The 21218-nt window shown below is 35.7% G+C and overlaps 1 protein-coding gene across 1 annotated transcript in view; it reads right to left on the bottom strand.

The window, feature by feature from the left end:
• Positions 1-21218, bottom strand: part of ERBB4 (erb-b2 receptor tyrosine kinase 4) — a 448902-nt gene that overhangs the window by 340132 nt on the left and 87552 nt on the right. Inside the window, exon 3 of the mRNA XM_049615240.1 lies at positions 11237-11302. Coding sequence (XP_049471197.1) covers positions 11237-11302 — 66 coding nt within the window. The remainder of the gene's footprint in view (positions 1-11236; positions 11303-21218) is intronic.

Genomic DNA, 21218 nt, shown 5'->3' with positions numbered 1-21218 from the left:
CCAGTTAAGTCAATAAATAAATGATACATCCTGGGTTAATGCAGCACAGTACTCTAAAGGGGATATTTTTTTCTAGATTTGCCCAATTCCCTAACCAGGAGAGTAGTATGTATTTGCTTTTCTAAGTGTGAAATCTCACAGTTTTTTCTATTTATGTAGCAAACAGTGAGTATGAGTGTTCTATTTATCAATGGACAGTCTGATGTCACTTGTAGATAATTTTTAAATTTTCTTTTTTTAAATTATTTTTAAAGCTTATTTATTTCTTTTGAGAGAGAGAGAGAGAGAGAGAGAGAGAGGGAGAGAATGAGAAGGGGAGGGGCAGAGAGAGAGGGAGAGAGAGAATCCCAAGCAGTCTCCATGCTGTCAGCACAGAGCCTGTTGCTGGACTCGAACTCAGGCACCATTATATCATGACATGAGCCCAAACCAAGAGTCTGAGGCTTAACCCACTGAGCCACCCAGGTGCCCCTGAAATTTTCTTTTCAATAGTCAAATATAGTTATCCTAATGACAGTCAGCTTTTTGGCTGCAAAGATATGTCATTCAAAATAAAATGTCATGACTACTATAACAAAATTCTTCCAGTGGTAACAATTCCAGATATTTCTGACTCTTCTTCTCAATGTCCTCTCAATAATCCTTCAAATGTGTACCATTCACTCTCTAATCTTTCTGATTAGATTGCCTATCTCCACAGTTTGCACTCCTGTAATGTAAATGCCTGACATTAAGCTTTTTGGTTATAATGTAAGTGCCCGACATTAAGCTTTTATTTGCTGATACATCCATTTCAAAGTCATCTATCTTAAATAAACATATGGCAGCTGTATGACACAGTTACTTGCAAAACACCTAGAGAAGACAGGCTGCCCCCAACCATGAAGTTCCCCTTTTAGAAAGCCCTGGGTTACCTAGAAAACTGACCACTCCACAGACCTTTCCCCCTCCTGCACCTTGATTCCCACTCCTCTGCTTTAAATCTGCCAAGGAAGAGTGAACTTGTCAAATTGTTGGCACTTTCATTTCAAGTGCCTTGACCCCAGTAAAGGCAGAGAGCCCTGGGTCTGCACTTACTATCTCTCTCTACTCACGACCTTAATGTGTGGCCCTAGGACAGGCCATGTATTCTCCAGGACTTGTGAATAAAACAAGTAACCTTCTTTTTTCAAAGTTCCCTTATAATCGTTGCAGTGGTGCACTTTGTAATCATAATAAGAACACCAAGGGCAAGTCAAGCTGCAAAGTTGGCTCTGGTCAGGGAAATATCTAGCTTTGGGGGCTCACAGGACCAGGTAAGTACCTAAGAGCCTTCCTAGCCAAGAGCATCACTACCAACAGGCTGCAACCAACACAGAACAATTTCCTCAAACTATCTATGTCTACGTCTATCTGTGTCCATAACATGTATATCTATAGCTAATTACTGCACACAGGAACACATACACAAATAACCAACCATGAAAGACACCTTGAGCAGAAATCATCTTTTTCAATCTTTTCATTGTATAAGTGAGAGAACTTGAGGAAAGTGAGGTTCTTGAAATTGAATTTGTTCAGGACTGTATCTCTGGTCTCCTGATGCCCTCAGTTCAGTATTCTTTTTGGCCTTTTCAAACATTCTTCATTTTGTCTTATACCCAGAGTATTTCCAGAAAACAGGCACAAGTTTATATATTTCCTTTATACTCCCTTAATCTTTAGCATGACATTGAGCACTAGGTCTTAAATCTGTATTAACTCTATTACATGGAGCATTTCAAACAACTATATCTCCTGTAGTTAAAACAAACAAAAACATCCATTTCTTTTAAATCTTTGAAAAACATCATCAAATTACAGCAAATGTTCTCAACTTAAATCAAAACAAACACATATTAGGGGAGATTATTCTCTGATTTTCTACAAGTTAATTACTGGGTCACTTTTGGAAATGTCTTAGATGAACACAATTTTAGAAATGTATGCAAGTAATCAATTCATTGCAATGTTTCCCTTAATTTTACAACATCTCCAGAAACTACAAATCCAAAAAAAGGAAAATAGGAAATAATTGAAATCGATAAGCAGGCTTATGGTCATGCAAAGTTATTAGTAAAATACAAGAGTTTTAATTAAAGACGTTGCCTTTTTACAAAGGCTCCCTGTTATGCTGATTGATCGAGCCTGCTGGCTCAGCTCTTTCTCTTTTCCCCATTAGCTCCCACTTGCTTTTCTCTGGCCTAATAGGATATTCACCACATCGGAACTACCTTTTTAAACAGCATTTATTCCACAAAGATTGTGAATACAATTACACTTTAGACAAATTGTATGTGTATTCATGTGCATGAGTATAATTAGTGTTTTATTTTCATAATTTGTCACTTTGATGTTATAAGCTACAGGAAACTTTTAGAAATATCATGGGGAAACGTACAATTTAGTTTCTAGCTGTTACAATTTCTTGTTGAAATTCTGAGGAACAAAAATACCTAATTGTTTTCTTAGATTTTAATATTTACTTCAATAAATTTCAGATATATTTTAGAATAAAAAGGATACACACACACACACACACACACACATACACACGTATACATATATTTCTAAAGTTCACTCTAAAAGTAAAAAGAATCCATAAGCCAGGCCAAGTTAGTTTTATTTTTTTCTATTATTAAACTGAAAGTTTTATTATATTGCAACTACTGAAAGTAATACTCTTGGTGCACAACATAGCAAATCACTAAGGAAAATGCTAAATATTTTTAAAATTTATCTAGCATATTCTCTAATGTCTGTATAGAGACATTAACACAGAGTGTTGTCTGGAACAAGTTTTTATTTTGCCAATATAGTAGTACCCTTCATTTACAGTTATCTAATAACAGAACAAATACGCAGCTCATGTTAATTTCAATGACTTTTTTTTTTTTTTTTTTTTTTTTTTTTTTTTTTTTTGAGAGAGAGAGAGTCAGGGAGGGGGAGAGAGGAAGAGAGAGAATCCCAAGCAGGCTCCACACTGTCATCTGTTCTGTCAGTGCACGGCGGGATTCAGAGCTGGATCTCCCAAACTGTGAGATCATGGCCTGAGCCTAGAGCAAGAGTCAGCTTAACAACTGAGTCACCCAGGTGCCCCAATGACATTCTATTTTTAATTAAAATAAAGGATTATGAGATAATCTAGCTAGGAAGAATACTGTAGAAGTAAGAGGTGAATTCCACCAGAAGGTTTCATTTGGTTAAAATAATGTCTTAGCTTTAATTGATTTAATGGACATTTCCAGGGACAGAAGTATTATCTGTTCACTCCAGTAGTTGAAACATACATTCCTCATTAATTTTTGTGGTGTGATATTTCGGTTTAGGAGACAGACAATTTTTTTAGCCCATTGTCAAATGCATTTACACTTTTCAATTAGTTTCTAAGCAAGAAATGTTCCTTGTAAAGGAACTGAGAAGACAAAGAGGTGTTTGCTAGGGAATCAGCCTAGCAAATTTTAGTTAAATAATCAGCAGCTGAAGACATAACTACTTTAATACAAAACGTGTGCAAAGGCTAGGAGAATTAAGTTGTAATATTTTGATACATGTTTTTCTCCCTCCTACCTCAAAACGCAGTTCCTAACTCAGATGGCACCAGGTCTAGAAGGGCAAAAGGAATGTGTAAAATGAAACAACACACTGCCTGATAATAGGAGGCTGGAGACAGCTGGCCTGATACTGTGCTTAAAGATAAAAAAGGACATGCAGTATCTATTTTAAATGAGATAAGTGTGCTTCATACATCTTGCAGGGAAAGAGATAACTTTGTCCCTTTAATCATTATTACTTATTCCTTGAAGCTTAGTCTCTCACACACCAACTTCTAGAGCTCAGACCTTAGGACGCAGTTCTTATGAATAGAGAGAGTTGTCATTCTTACCAGTAAGCTTGCTAAATAATACTTCTATAAGCTTCAGACTTCACATAGCAGATAAGTTTGTCTCCCCTGACATGACTACATTAATCCACTGAATCAATTTACTTAAGCTGTGCTGTGGAGCAAGGCGGCCACGATTTAACTGAGCTTCAAAGTACTTTCAAGTTTGACTCACTGCTCCACATGTAACGCAGCTCTCAGGGTCCCATCCTAAGTTTTATTTTGACCTTTTGCAATGTTAAAAAGAAACAACAGGCCCAAAATGGAGTCACTTTTGCTAACCCCCCACCAAGGGGTAATACATAGCCTAATTGCAGTTTCAGCTTCTCCCAGGAGTGGAATTTTAAATTTTTTTTTCAACGTTTTTTTTTTAATTTTATTTTTGGGACAGAGAGAGACAGAGCATGAACTGGGGAGGGGCAGAGAGAGAGGGAGACACAGAATCAGAAACAGGCTCCAGGCTCCGAGCCATCAGCCCAGAGCCCGATGCGGGGCTCGAACTCACAGACCGCGAGATCGCGACCTGGCTGAAGTCGGACGCTCAACCTACTGCGCCACCCAGGCGCCCCTCCCAGGAGTGGAATTTTAAAGCAATCAGTCTGTAATTTCCTGGTCAGCACTAGTGAAAATTTTGCCAGATAAGACCCCCTAAGACCCCTGGCCTTCCTCTAAGGGAAGGCAAACTTGCCTGAACTAATCCACTGTTTTAACTTGCTTGTCCCACCCTTCTTCAGCCTATAAAATTCTTCGATTTTGTACAGCTCCTCAGAGCACCCTTCTGTTTGCTAATGGCATGCTCTCTGGTTCATGAATCATTGAATAAAGCCAATTAGATCTTTAAAGTTACTCAGCTGATTTGTTTTTTTGTTTGTTTGTTTCTTTTTTTGTTTTTGTTTTGTTTTGTTTTTTAAACAGCATCACTGTCAGAGACATTCCTGTTAAGTTTATAGGGGAAGGCTGCTCTACATTTAACATGACAAAGGATTTATGGAGAAGAAATTCAAGTTACTTTAGAAAGTCAGATTCATGAGGAAAGCAGTTAAGAATAAAACACTTAGCTAGAGTCTACAGGCAAAATTTACTTACTTTAATATTATAAAAATTCTTTACGTTGTCTAAGGATATGTTTTTAAGGAATTTGTTTAGAAAAATATTTTCTATTTTAGAAAAAAAACATTAAATAAAATAGCTGCTGTCTCTAGAGTTGACAGTGTGAATATTAATTATTAAATGCTATAAGGGGAAAATGACACACTTAAATTATTCAACAGCTAATCAAAGCTCACAGTGGCATCCAGTCCAGTACACAAAATTTATTGCAAAATGCTACTAAATTTGACTTAAAATGTACACAATTCTATTACAATTTCTAGAAGTACGCATTGTGAACTATTGTCCATAGTAAGCTGTCTATTTATTCACACTCTCCATTTCACTAGATCTATTAAAAAACAAAACTCCTTTCTCATTTCTTCTTTTAAAACTCCTGCCTCCTGCAGACCTCCCCTCAAGCTTACCATTGTTGCACTCAGCATTTTTGTTTTGCCATTTTTCTATTCGGGGATGTTTTCACTCTGATCAACACTGCTTCATTTCACCTTAACAAGGCATTCATCATCAGGAGCTTGTTCTCTCAGAGCCTGAATGTTTTGTCTCTACCAAGGCTTCTTGCCACTTAGTGACACTAAGGAAAATTCTGGCACATTTGCTGTTTTAGGAAGAGACACCTGTGGGAAGATGTCAGCTTTGATATGGTGTGGTGAGTGAAATGGATTCTTCAGTTTACTTAGCTGACTTGTGGAGTTTTTAAACACTTTTACCTTCCTTCCCTAATGTATAAAATCTCTCAAAAATAATTATCCACAGAAGACAGGGAAATATTTGACAAATCATAAAGTTGAATATCTCCAGAGAAGCCTTCACTGAAGTGAATTTATTTCAGTCATAGGAAAAGAAATACTTTCTAACAATATAAGACTACATCTTTTAGATCCTACAATGTACTTTGTATGGTCAAGCAACAAAAACAGAATATTGTCAGAAACTTGCACAGCCCAGATTTTCAGATTTTTAAAAAGTTCAGTCAAGGTTCAGAGAAGTGTCTGTCAAATGGGTCTAAGGTTAATTAATATATTGTAACTAATAGAAAGGCTATCAGAAATCTAAAGGAAGCCTGAAAAATTTTATAATTTTTAAACATTTTGATCATGTATGTTACATCTCTACGGAATCTCTCACAAAGTCTAATTCTAAAAAAAAAAAAAAAAAGATCGTATTTCTAAAGTTCAGTTCTTAAAATAAGTATGCCTTTGAGTAGTTCCAAAATACATTTTGCCTCAGGATAGTGTGCTCTTTAAATATGGATGAGTAATTTACCTTTCAAGTAGCTCAAACAAGGAGAGAGAACAGGAACGAATGTCAAGGGCAAGAAGCCTCCACTTCACTCCCAGGGTTTTTGCTTTTTCATTTCTCATCCACAGGTATCAGCAGTTTTCAATGGATAAAATAGTTTTCACAGGATAGAACTGGACTACAGGAATTTCACTTCTACATGCATTCATTCAGAATTAGGATGGATTAAGTGTTCTAACAGTATCTCCGTTAATGTATTAAAATATTAGCTATTAGTTATTAGGTCCTTAGTATATGCCAAAAGATATTTAAGCACTTCAACTACACTATTCTATTGAATCTGATTCCAAAACAACAACTCTCTGAGGTAAGTGCAATTATCTCCATTTTACAGAAATGGTAACTGAGATTTAGAAAGATTAAGTCACTTTCCCATGACAAAGAAATGGAAAGAACTGGTATTTGTATCATTTGTCTGATTTCAAATCCAATGTCCTTGTCCACTAAGCTGTGCTACACAATGTGGTATACAGGAAGCTGTTTTATCTTTAAATTCAAGACACTCAGGTTGTGAAATCCCCAGTATTAGCTGCATAAATTTAACAACTCCCTGATCATTTCCTCAGCATACATTTCCCCAATTATAAAATGAGGTAAATGTTAACTATTCTGTTTAACTCACAGTAATATGGTGAAAGTAAATTTTAAAAGGGAAATTTTGGGGGGGGGGGGCGTGCCTGGGTGTCTCAGTTAGTTAAGGGTCCGACTCTTGGTTTCAGCTCAGGTCATGATCTCAGTTTAGTGAGTTTAAGCCCCACTGACGTGGAGCCTGCTGGGGATTTTTTTTCCTCTCTCTCTTTCTCTCCCTCTCTCTCTACACCTCCCCTGCTCATGCTGTCTCTCTCTCAAAATAAATAAATAAACTTAAAAAAGATACAATAGAAATCTTTTATAGACCATAAAGATCCATGCAAATAGATATTTTTCTAAAATTTGGATTTGCATATATCAGATATAGGTAGATATTTATTGAATTTCACTTTGATAGGCTCTGTGGAGTAGGCATAGTGACCATTAAGCCAATTTTAGGTCATTACAGTAAGCGTAATTTCTATGCTAAAAAATTAGGTGAATTAAATGATTTCATGCTGATGATTTGATACATGAGCTGTGACTTGCTGATTTTCTTAGTCACGACTGTCTTGCCTAACGGGCACCTGGGTGGTTCAGTCGGTTGAACATCCAGCTTCAGTTCAGGTCATGATCTCACGGTTTGTGAGTTCAAGCCCCGAGTTGGGCTCTGTGCTGACGGCTCAGAGCCTGGAGCCTGCTTCAGATTCTGTGTCTCCCTCTCTCTCTGCCCTGACCCCACTCACGCTCCATCTCTCTCTCAAAAATAAATTAACGTTAAAAAAAATTAAAAAAAAAAACCACTGTCTTGCCTAAGCCAAGTCTTAGTGGGGTCCTAGCCAAGACCATCCCCACTTGGCGGCAAGTAAAAATCCGCATTTAAGTATACTAGAAGAATACTGTGTTTATTTAGGCACCAAAGGGTAGAAATGCGGCTGGATCTCAAGAAGGCCTGAGAACCAGTAGGTAAGAGTTGTTTCTGTCTCTGATTCTTGTTTGCTTCTGCATGACAGATTTATTTAACAGGTTCAAAATGGAAACTTCCGCTAAGTTTAATATCTTCTCAAGTTCAAATTTCTAAGGTAGTATAACCAGAATTTCTGGATCTCAAGTCCAAATTCCCTGGGGCAAGAATCTCATTGGCCCAACATTGGTCAATATTTACTCTTATTACAAGATTTCTCATTCTTAACCTTCAGTACTTTTTAAGTTTTATGTTGTATACTTATTCTTTGTTTGGATGGGGGTGGGGTGAAGTTATCCTGTGCGCTCCAGGTATCATCCCTGGCCTCTACCTACTAGATGCCAATAGATGCTCCCCCTAATCTAACTCAGTGTTGTAACAACCAAAAATATTCAGACATTATCAAATGTCCCCTGGGGGCAACGTCACCTCTGGTTGAAAAACACTGTCATGTGACTAAGGGTTAGAGCATCACACAAAACAAACATAGCCACAGTGACTCACCCCTCCAGAAGTGGGTAGTTCCCAAAGAAAGACAGATGTCTACTTGGACATTATTCCAAGTTGTCGACTATAAGAATAACACGTTGGTGAAAATTATGATTTTTTTTACTAACTTTTGTATATTTTTTACTAACATAAATAAATCTCTAAAAATTAATTAAAAGTTTCAGAATTTTGAGCACTGTATGAATTAAAGGCATATTTAACTTTCAAAATTAGAGAATACTCATGTGTGTTGTTTTCTCATTCTGTCCTAACAGAGTGATTTCCAAGATTTTGGCTCATGCATCCCTATCAATTAGAGAATGATTATTCAGCATTAAGATGATAATAATGATCATGATAATAATAATAATGAGAAGAAAAAGGAGGAGGAGGAGGAGAAAGAGAAGAAGAAGGAGAAGAAAGTAATTTACACTACATTTTTCTATTCTACAAAATTCATATAAAATGCAGCAAAAATTACTTAAGAGTTTGATTTGATTTCATTCATTAATAGTATTATTAAAAGTACTATATGGGACTTCTGGTCCAGAAAAGATGGCATAAATCTATTTCTTCCTTACCAAGAGTAGCTGTATTGTGGAAATAATGCAAAAGGCAATAATGCAAAGGAGAATTTGAAGGGCATTGAAGCCAAGGCAAACTAGTTTGAAACCCTGAACTGGACAAACAACAGAATAGTAGGCATCTATGTTTCCCTACCCAACAGAAGAAAGGAATCCAAACTAGCATTTCCCAAATGTAGGCTAGCACAGAAAACAGCCCAAGTAGGCTCCTACGTTCCCCGATTTAACATGTGGACCTCAAGAATGCTAGGTGAGCTAGGTGTGCCTGAGAGGCCCCTCTCCAGAAGACCAGGGGTAGTTGGGTGGATCCACCAGAGGGGCCCAGCCACAGCAAGCAGCCAGGCTGCAAAGTTTCCTTGATCCTTTGGAAAATAAGTAAGTTGGTGAGTGAGTAAAATTCATTTTTTAATTTGACATCTCAGAAGTTTTTTGACGTGAGAGGACCTATGGACATTTGCACACTTTAACAATTTCCACGGTTACCTGCCACTTCATCACAAAGTATTACAAGGATTCTTTTATATTTTAGAAATCTCAACTTTGTGCAAAAGGCCACATCAATGTTATTTCAGCATTGTGTGTAACTTGGTTTCAACTACTTTGCTATTAGAATATTGTCTACAAATAATTGTAGTAAATTTATTTCACACATTGATCTTTACAATCCTGCTTAAAATTCTTGCCAAAATATAACTGTCGTAAACATTATTTCTACCAAAAAAGTTAATTTAAGTCTACACTATGTTTTATATAACTTCTTGACAAAGACCAAAAAGTTTGATAATACACTGCCTTGCCCAGGGAATAGGGAAACAGGAATTCACATACATTGTTCCTGGCAGAGAAAACTTTTACAAACTCTATAGAAAACAAGATTTCCATGTTAGTGATCTCTATCAAATTACATAAATATGTGTCCTTGACCTTGCAATGACCACTTCTAGGCATTAATACTATAAGTAAATTCATTCACATATGCTTAGATTAAAAAAAAAAAATTAAAGTACATGATAGCATGTAAAGCATGCTAACATTTGAGTGAAAAATGGGAAGGAACATATACATATGTCCTACTGTATGCATAAATTGTCTCTGGAAGAATACACAAAAGTAGCCAATAACATTTGTTGCCTAGGGATGGCTGAAGGACAGAGGCAGGACAAAGTGGGAAAAAAATTTATTCTATGTTCTTTTTTATTTTATCAATGTTAGACATGAAAATGTCCTTGAATTAAAACAAAAAAAAAAAAAAGGAAAAAAAAAGAAAAATCATTTACCAGTGAGAAAATATTTTTCCTCTATCTTTTTTCTTTGTTGGCTCACAATAATGTAATTATTTTCCATTTCCTTATTGAAAGAGAATCTAACAAATATGAACTGAGACAAATTAGAAATATCTAAACTTTCAACCAATAGTATAATAAATTTCTACAATATCTAATATTTGTATATTCATATTTTTAATAACATTTTCTCTGTCTTCTATGCTAATGAAAGGAACACATTTCAAATTGCCACTACACTATTTTTCATATATTATTCCAGCTGTTGTTATTGTAGCAGGAAAGAAGAAATATCTTTACCATTCATATGGAGCATTTTGTTTTTCCTTTTTAAAGAAACTATTTATCCTTAAGATTAGTGAAAGTTCAGTGCTGATTTAAGTATGGCTTTAAGAATGCTGAAGAAAAAAAAAAGATACTTGTCTTTGTATCCAATATACTTTGTAAATGTCTTAGCAGTGATGATAGCTTATACTTACTTTAATGACTAATACAAGAAACAATATACACAAAGGGCAAGATATAGTCAGTCATCCATAATTCATACAGTTAATATTTCTGTGCCTAGAAAAAAGTGGGGACACAGTGCTCTTTTTCTTTTTCCTTTCTTTTTTTCTTTTCCTAATGAACGGATGGTGTTATAAGTACTGGTTATAAGTACTGAAATCTCAGTAAGTATTCAGTACTTACTGAGATTTCAGTACTTATAACCTGAAATGGAATTACCATTTGGTGCACATTTGAATTTCTTGCTTTCTCTGATATACAGACTCTTAAGTCATAGTTAATATCACCACATCAGTGTTGTTAATAGCATTAACTTGAAAACCACAAAGAAATATAAGAAGCAATTACATACTATGTTTCATTTGCAAGCAATGAAATTAGGCAGTTTACTTGAATAGGAGCAAATCTACCACAAAGAAGCAAAAGCTTATTTTCATGTTTCTGAGGACCAGAAGTGTGAAAAACATGAATTATTAAAATCACTTGATCATTTCAAGCCTATTCTTTCTCACTGTTGAACACTTACAGGTCTGGCAATGATTTTCTGTGGGTCCCCAGCATCGGCCAGTACAGGACTTATGGCAACGTCCACCTGTCGGAGAGGAAAGAGCGCACACACACATTACCATCTTTCACTCTTTGACTAGGAGTAACTCTTCAAAGCAAATAGTCTTGCTCCTTTCTGAGGATTTTTATATTTTCCTATAGCTGAAACATAGCTCATAAAATGCCCCCTTTAAGTAGCAAAACCTGAATGTCAAATACATGTGAAGCTGAAATACAATCTCCTGATACTCAAAATCTTCTCATTATTTTATAAGAAAAGGAAATAAGTTGAATTTGTGAATTTTCCCAGATAGTTGTAAATATTTACATGAAATAACTTTCACTTTGACTATTGAATATTTTTGTTCTATTGATTCTATGTGATTCTATTCTGCTTGATATAATTTCAATAGTTCATGGCTAATTGATATTAAGGAATAAATCAATAGTTAAAAAGAATTTGAAGTCTATGGAAACAAAAATATATTTTTACAAACACATGACAAACCATCAGAATGAAAAGGTTACATACATTATTTATTTATTTATTTATTTATTTATTTTAATTTTTTTAATGTTTATTTTTGTGAGAGAGAGAGTGCGCATGCACATGAGTTGGGGAGGGGAAGAGAGAGAGGGAGACACAGAATCTGAAGCAGGCTCCAGGCTCTGAGCTGTCAGTGCACAGTGAGATGTGGGGCTTGAACTCATAGACTGAGAGACACTGATGTGAGCTGGAGTCAGAGGCTTAACTGATTGAGCCATCCAGGAGCCCCTATACACATAACTTAGAGTCTCATTTGAGGGAGGATGTCATAAAGAGGATGTGACAACAGGTTGACCCTTGAGCTAGACCTGGACGATGGGAGGCTCCTCGCTCCCTCCCCTGTCCTTGTAATGAACATCCTGCCTACTATTCCCCTGCTAGCAGTCTGAAAGGATGTAACTTTGAGAGAGTAAGGTGATACTGGGGCCATCTGAATTGAATATGTTACTGAACCCGTTTAAAACCTTCATATAAACTTAAGAGTCTGGTAGGCAGTTATGGGGATATACTTGTCTTGTGGCTGTCCCAGATCACCCTGGATATGTTCAAGACCAGCCTTGTATGTAAGTTACCTTGCTTATTATACCTGCCACCTATCAATCTGGAGTGGTCTCCCTATGTATTCAGTCTTCCTTGCCCTCCATGCATAGGGACCAATTTGCAAACCAACATCTTTATATAAAAGTTTCAAGCATTTAAACAGATAAATTTTTTAGGAAGTTTAATTTCAATTATTTGATATCCTTTTTTAAACATTTTATTGATACCATCTTCATTTTCAAATACGAGCCTTTATCTTCTGTAGCACTATCTTGCTCTTAAGAACTCTGCTACTCTGAGTATTTGCCTCAGCAAATACAGTTATCCTACAGAGAAATTTTCCTAAGGACACAACCATAGAGTATTAGCTAGAAGAAATCACATATAATGATTTTCTTTGAAGTTTGTTTCTGAATTTCATAGGTTCACCCTAATATTGGTGGGTATAAGGGTATATAGAGTGGGGTTTTCTAGAATAAAAAGTATACATGAAAATCTATTAAAGACTAAAGCTTTTCTATAACAGTTCTTATTAAACCTTCTCTGTTAATTTTCTAACATTATTATGAATGAGTATACACCCCTACAAGAAAGATGTTTACTTTAACATAATTATACAGTAAAACCTGGGATTGTGAGTAACTTGTTATGCAAGTGTTCTGCAAGACAAATAAACATTTCTAATAAATTTTAACTTGATAAATGAGCAATGTCTTGCAATACAAGTGGTATGTGATGCTGAATGTCACATGATCACAAACTGAGCCAATGGTTCTTGAAATTTGCTTTGATATACAAATGCTGTGGATTACAAGCATTTGTCCAGAATGAATTATACTTACAACCAAGGTTTTACTATATCTTGAAAGTTATGAAATAAGATTGTATCAGATCTTTCCTCTTTTTCTTGACCCACAGGTCTTAACTCTTCAACTTGAAAGACCTTATAACTTGGGCAGCTTTTTTTGTTTTCTTTTTTCCTCTCTCTTTCTCTCTCCCTATGAGACTGCCTGAGTGAAGCTGTTATGTTAAATGCTTTCACAGTTAAAGAGCAGATTCAGCAGATGCACTTTTTCAGGCTGAACCTCAGGCCATCCAAATGGTCTACGCTTCTGCAAGTGAACAGTACGATTTCCAAGTTAAGATAACACTTAGGCTCAATTCCATTCACCTTCTTAAAAGTATGAGGATCCTTGCTACAATAGAGTTTATCTAGAGCAATTCTGTTTGTGAACCACTATTGCTGACATCACCAGTGTATAATATCCTGTCACTCTGCCATCTGTTTATTTAGATCCAAACACATTATGACTACATAATGCAAGCTCATTCTCACTGACAGGAAAAGGACTCCATCTGGCCTGAACAATATAACTTTAATCAGTGATAATGATAATTATTATTAAAAACCTACTGGAGCTCTTTTGTACAATGCTAATAAATCTAATTTGATTTATACCAGCGGAAATTAGAAAGGGCTGTGAGACAAAATGGGAAGCAGTGAAAACTTTGAGTACAAACTTTTTATGAGAAAGTAACTAATGTTAATATATTTCTTTAGATGTGTTAAAATATTTTAAATCGACCCATTAAGTGGTCTGTTATTTAAAGATATCTGAAACAGAGGATGATCATCTACTATTTAATCTATGACTTCTTTAATTGTGTTAGCGGCCAATGAAATATTTAGTTGTGTTCACTGTGACCAGAACACTATTATAGCTGTGGGGGGCGGGGGGGGGAGCTAAGCAACATTATTTTAATACACTCAGTATTCCTCATTTATTGGATTATATATTTTCTACCTTCTTATTCTTGTAGTTTTGATATACCACCGAAGACTTTTGCCTGGATCCAATACGAAAAGGAGTATTACTAGAAATTAGGTTTATGGTTCTTGACAAAGTATCATGGCAAGGCCCACCTAGTTGTAAACAAATGATATAGTGTGCCACCCCAGCCAGACACACACGAAGTTTAAACAATTTAACCTTGACTATCATGCTGTTAGGAAATTTTGTTTGGCAGTTTCCATTTTGCATTCATATTTAAATAGAAATATGTATTACTGCTGTAAAAGGAAGCTAACAACATCTGCCTCCTTACTGAGATTTTACTCAGTCATATATTCCCTTCACTCCTTTTGGAAACCAAGAGAAAGAGGGTCACTTGGCACACACATTCCAGAATTCTATTACTACACATGTGTTGGAGGGCCATGACCTATGTGTGCTTCCACAAATGGTTTCTCATTCTGGCTCGCCCTTCATTTGACTGTCTTTGACCCTCTGGAATCTGCCCCCACATTCAGTTCAACCTTGGGCGGTATATGGCAATTGGGCAAATACTATTTTCACTAAGTTGTTCCAATTAAGTATCAAAATATCTGGCCAAAATCGGATTGGAGGTATTCCCGAATTAATATATTTGCCATACTCTCAGGCCTGCAACCTTAGTTTGATTCTTCTAGACAACTGGGTAGTGTAGTTTTATGGACTAATGTGTTTAATATGCTTTAAAATATGCTTTTATATTTTTCTTTCCAACATTTCTGCTGCACACAAATGTAAAAAAATGAGAAGGGAGACAAGGGGTTTTCTGAGTAATTACCTATCTAGGTTAGCAAAATAAAACAAAACAAAACAAAACTACATACTTTTTTCCTCTACCTTCCTTCCATCTATTTATCTAAAAGTATTTTTTCAGTTCCTTCTATACCTGTGTGTTAGGAACCATGTAAAGTATTGAAACAGATATGGTTACTTCTCTAATAAGAATTTAGAATTAATTCAGCATTATTTTAAAGGGAAAGGGTTTTGATTAGTCTGTATCTAACATTCACCTTCTATGGGGTTTAAGGAAAGAAGCCAACAAATCTAAATTTTTAACAGTCCTCTAGCTCAGGAAAGAAGAGTTGGATGGGGTCAGGTTGAGCTGGGCCATTTCCAAGTTAATGCCTGGTGGCTTGGAAGTCCACTCCATTCCTTATAGGGTAATTTATTTATATGACATCTAAAATGAGATCAGGGGAGAGCACTTCAGTGGAGAGGATAAGTATGGCCCATGACGGATCTCTCCCTTGTCTTTTACAGAAAGAAAAATACTTTTAACTATGGCCCAACATCTTACTGAGAAATTTCTGTCTTCTATTCTCAGATTCTCAGGTATGCAGTGTCTCAGGAGGCCTGATTTCAAGAGGAAAAAAAAGGCCATGTATTCACTCTTTTAGTGTGTATTAATTTTATAAATCACTTCTCTATGTATTTTAAATGAGAACAGCAGAAAGACAAAATCCATACTAGCCTATGTAAATGGAAGAAAAGTTTTGGGGCACTGAAACTTTGCCAGTGCTGTCCAAATATGTCTTATTTCCATGTCTCAGTATGCTACATGATTCTTTTCCATTGTTTATTTCAATAATTCTTTTAAAACTATGTGAGGAAATATGCTACTTAAAAATAAGAATCTGACATTTCCATTCAACTTAGTGATAACAGAGTTATTTAAATTAATATTTCTACCTCCTGTCATTTTGACTCAAAGAAGTGAAATATAAAACAAAACAAAATTTCAGACAAATATTTCTGTCACTTTAGCAACCATTTTAATCTTTTAAAGTAAGTGCTGATTACTGCACATCAGCATTATTTTAATTCACAATCATTTCTGCTTTGACAATGCATTATTCATTGCAGAAGCTAGCAAGTATGACTAAGTTTATCTTTTATGCTTGTCCAGAAGTTATTAAAATGTAGCTTTTGCATTCTTTTTTTTTTTTTTGTAGGAACTAGAGTCCCTGAGCCACTTCGATATTTTTAAGAGTCATAAATTCATGTTAGAAGTTTTGCTTGTTCGTAGGACTACCTGACAGTAGAGATGGGATTTAATATGTACCTCTGGACTGCTTTCTGCAAGTAATATGCTAGGACAGTTGAAGAGTTACAAAACATGAGGTCACTGGCAACCACAAAAGATTATATCTTCAAACTTCCTCTAGCTAAAGGCAATGCAGTTACATTGCCTGGATTCTTCTTTCAGTCCATTTAAAAAAACTGGCAGTCTTGACCTCTTAAAATTTCTTTTACTGGGGAAAGAGTGAGAGAATAGTTCTTTTTCATGATCCCATAATTCAGAAAGGGAAGTGGAACATTTATTGGAAGTCTACACTAAACTAGTCCCTATTCTTGAATGGATGATAAAAAGATGAATAAATCAGTGTCCTGCCCTCAAGGAGCTTTCAAGGACCAGGAAATAAGTAGAAAAATGGGCAAATAGTCATGATATTCATAACACTTGCTAAAATAGAAGTATGCATAAAATGGAGAGGATGTATTTGAAAAAGGCTCCATGGAGAACATGCTTGAATTTCTACTTTGTGAGTAGATAAAGGGAAGAAAGTTCCAGGCTGAATAATTAACCTAAGCAATGACACAGAGGCATTGGTGCACACAACTGTTTGGGGCCATAATGAATAGTTTATAGTCCTTTGAGCTGTTTGCATTAGGACAGCATCTGGAGTGTAAGCTTACAAAGTATCTCGAAAGTCTTCTGAATAGGTTAGAGTTTACTCTGTGAAACTGTCATGGAGTTGGTCAAAGTTTTTAAACACTGAAATTATGTGGTTTGATCTGCATGGTAGAAGAGACTTTCAGGTTATGGTTCCCAAAATTAGTGTTGAGATTTGAGAACTTGTGCAAGGTGCTGATTTTACAGTCTAGGAGAGGGAGGTACAGGAATTTGTATTTAAAAAAAAAAAAAAAAAAGCAATCCCAGGGGTTCTGATGATGAAGGTTCCACATGAGTAAGTATGGATAAGAAATAATGGTTTGGCATGTAATTCCAAACATCATAGCCATATTTTGAGACAAAAATTTAAGTGCTAGATCTGATCAGATGCTTGGTAACCAAACTTATAGGATTAAATGGTGTAAACATGTAGCAGTCTTTCACTTCCCAGTGTTCACTCCTTGATTTGTGGATCTATTTCCATCAGGTTGCATTTTTACCCCAGCAGTCCTAAAAAACACATAACTTTTTTTCAAATTTAAATTATTATAAAGCACCCTGTTGATAGTAAAGTCTCAACAGGATTCCAGCAAATAATATATTGGCATCATTATTTAATGATATTACTGAATTGCTCTTTTTTTTTAATCAGAAGTTAATATTGGGCTTGTTCTTATCTGACAACTCTCATTGTCATGTGTGTTTATTTGGTCCCACAATTTCGTTATGTAAATGACTTTACGGTTTTCTTCCAATTTCAATTCAATCTTCCTATCTTGCCCATGATTTGCAAGTTAATTACTGAATGAAAGCTTTAAGTTCTATACACTTGCTATTCAAAACAAAGATGGGCAAGTATTTTCACTAACTAGGAAGACAAAGTTAAAGTAAAAATACATATGGGTGGAATTTTTCATCTAGCAATAAATTAAGTCAGGAGTTAGCAGTTTAAATTATGTTAAGTAATCACTGGATTGGAAAAGTAGGTAATGTCAACATCATTAAACTTGTTTTGTTTTTGTTTTTTTTTTTCTACAAGTGCCATCATGTTATACAGTCAAGCAACCTATAGTCCAAGGATTTAGACTAGCCTACATACTCATATGATCAAGATTAATTTTGAACAGAAGTGTAAAATACATCAAGCTCAGTATGAGATACTTCTATCCACCCTCTTCTCAAGGATTCAACTCCCCACTGCTGATCTGCAACTGCCAGAGCACACAGTATCTCTCCCTAGCACTAACTCAGATAGGATTACAGACAGATGGCTAATGAACTGACCAGTTATCAGGCACACAGAATTGTGCAAAAGTTTGAAGTATTGAGCCTGTTTAGCAAATCTTCATTTTTCCTGAAGCCTTCGGTAAACATAAATCAATCTAGAGGAGAAATCATAATGGCAGACATCTCATGTGCAGATAGAAGCTGGAAGGGTGGGGTGGGGTGGGATAGACATTCCAAAAATGTCTGTTTAAAACCTCTTAACCATGCATGGGGGCAACTGGCTACTCTATCAATCAGCATGTTGACTTTAGGTGTGCTTCCATGTATTAAGTAGAATGGCTAGCTCTGCACAAATTTCAGTCAAAAGGAAATTTGATGAGAATCTATTATGAACTTAATATTATTGATCATCACTCACATTTATAGTCTTACATGATTATAAGTTACTGATAGAAGTAATGGCATACATGTGCCAAAATAAAATACACATTAATAGACTAAAGGGATTATATTTCCCATTGAATGGAAAGATCTGATACAATATCTATATTACTGTTCTGTAAACTTTATACTTCTAGCACACCTTCACAATTCTTTAGGCTACTGTAATCAGTAGAAAAGAACTTAAAAAAAAATAATAGTAAAGGGGCCCAAATGGTTTCCCAAATGTATCAACAACACAAAATGACTCAAATTATAAGGAAAGGTTAAATTTTTCCTGAAAAAGCATTTCATACTATTACATATTGATACATTTAAATATTTCATATATCATACTCATATTTCATGTTTCTTCCAAATCATGTAATTAGAAAGCATTAATTATCACTGTTTACAGTTGTTAGCACAGAGCAGAACACAGGAATTCTACCTACTGTGGAACAGAATTAGTTCTAATCAATGTCAAATACATTTCTAAACACAAATAAGGGGTCTGAACAAACTGGAAAACCTTACCAGCAGAATTAAAGAATAAATTAACATGTGTCTGCTGTTTTCAATCAACAGTAATAATGACAGGTATGTTTATTAGCATTTAAGGTGAACCAGCAAAGGCCATCAAGAGCATCCATGATTATAGTCTACCTAGATTATACCTCTTTGTAAGTGGACAGTGCAAAACCTGTTCAGCTCTAAGTGGTGGTGGTCCTCCTGGAATATCTAAGTTTTTATATATATTAGTTCTGTTAATCCTCATATAACACTAATAGGCTGACACCTTCCAAAATTTGTATCTCCAGTCCTGACCATGTGGGGTATAGGCTTATGCTTCAAACTGCTTCTAAAACATTTTTACCTGTATAATTAGCAGACATGCAAACATTTACATGTCCAAAATGTAATCCTTCAACTTCCCAACCCAGAAAAATCCTTTAAAGTCTTCTTCAATCAGTCAGTCATAACAATATTTCATGTCAATCAATCCTTTCAGAATTTCATGTTGAAAAAGTTGGACTCATCCTCAGCTCAAACTCAAAATCATTATCATATCCAGTTAACGCTCACTTCAAAATACAGCTAAGCCCAATCATTTCCCATCACCCTTACCACTAAGTCACAACTGTCTCCTGCTTGCATTAATGCAACAACCTCCTAACTTGTGTCCTAGCTTCTACCCTGGCCTCTATATAATCTCTTCTCAATATATTAACCAGAGCAATCTTCTTAGACATACCAGATCAAATTCCAATAACTTCCCATCTCAAAGTAAAAAAGACAAAGTGCTTCTAATGGTCTGGAAGGCCGTATGATATTTGGCCTTCTCCATGTATTCATAACCTTACTTCCTACTATGTTCTTCCTGGATCACTCCTCTGAGCACTCTCATCTGCTGTTCCCAGGATGTACAAGGTGCACCCTCTACTTAGGGCCCTCCCATGCCCTCTCCCTGAGCTTCTCTTTCTCTGATAGGCTACAGTCACATGGTTCATCTGCTTACTTGCTTTTCTTAGATGCCACCTCCCAATGAGGTCTTCTCTGACCCACACTGATTTTCTATATTTTATTTATTTTTTAATGTTTATTTTAATTAATTAATTTAATTAATGTTTTTATTTTATTTATTTTTATTTTTCATTTTAATGTTTATTTATTTTGAGAGAGAGACAGAGACACAGCACAAGCAGGGGAGGGCCAGAGAGAGAGGGAGACACAGAATCCGAAGCAGGCTTCAGGCTCTAGGCTGTCAGCACCGAGCCCGATGCAGGGCTCCAACTCAAAAACTGTGAGATCATGACCTGAGCCAAAGTCGGACACTCAACCAACTGAGCCACCCACATGCCCCTAGATTTTATTTCTAATACGTGTTTGAATTAGAAATGTTATAAAGTGCAGAAGAATATAAAAGAAGAAAATAAAAATCATTTATAAACTTTGTATTTTGGTGTTTTTCATTTTTTGATGTATAGTAACACTGTTTTCTGAATAGTATAATAGTCTGTCTAGTTTTGTGACCTGCTGCTTTCACATTATATTTTATCCTAAACATTATCAGGTTATATTATGTAGATGCAATTTTTTTTTGGTCAATTTGCCTCCCATTAGATAGCCATACCATAATTCAATTAACCATTTGCTTTATGGAATATTTTGCCGGTACATGAAGAGAACCAATAAATATTTTTAAATGAAAATATACATTAAGAAAATATCACTAATTTCATATCATACTATTAAGAAGATTTGTAGCTCATGGAAGGTTGATTTGGATATCAGAGAGAACGTGACCATGCCATTCTTTATGTCCTTCTGGAAAACACTGATGGCATCTGGACCACTTGTGTAGGTTTGTAGACAACTGGCACATGCATCAGAACATTTGATAAAGGAACGGGCTGGCCTAGACTGATGTGCTGATACTAGGAGTCTACCAAAGGCCTCTGTACATATCCATCATGTTTGACTCTTTAATCACTGAGTTACATAAAACAATTGAAATATGCTTACCACATCTGCAAATGACAACATCAGGCAGGGGTAGCAATTGTTCATACATAGGATAACTATTCAGATTTTAAAAAGCACTTGGTGGGGCACCTGGGTGGCTCAGTCGGTTGAGCAATCAACTTTGACTCTGGCCATGATTTCACAGTTGGTGAGTTCAAACTCCATGGGTTTAAGCCCCACGTTGGGCTCTGTGCTG

This window comes from Panthera uncia (genome assembly GCF_023721935.1).
Source record: "Panthera uncia isolate 11264 chromosome C1 unlocalized genomic scaffold, Puncia_PCG_1.0 HiC_scaffold_3, whole genome shotgun sequence".
NCBI lineage: Eukaryota > Metazoa > Chordata > Mammalia > Carnivora > Felidae > Panthera > Panthera uncia.
Note: the sequence above shows the minus strand (reverse complement) of the source record. Positions and strands in the feature narration are given on the sequence as shown.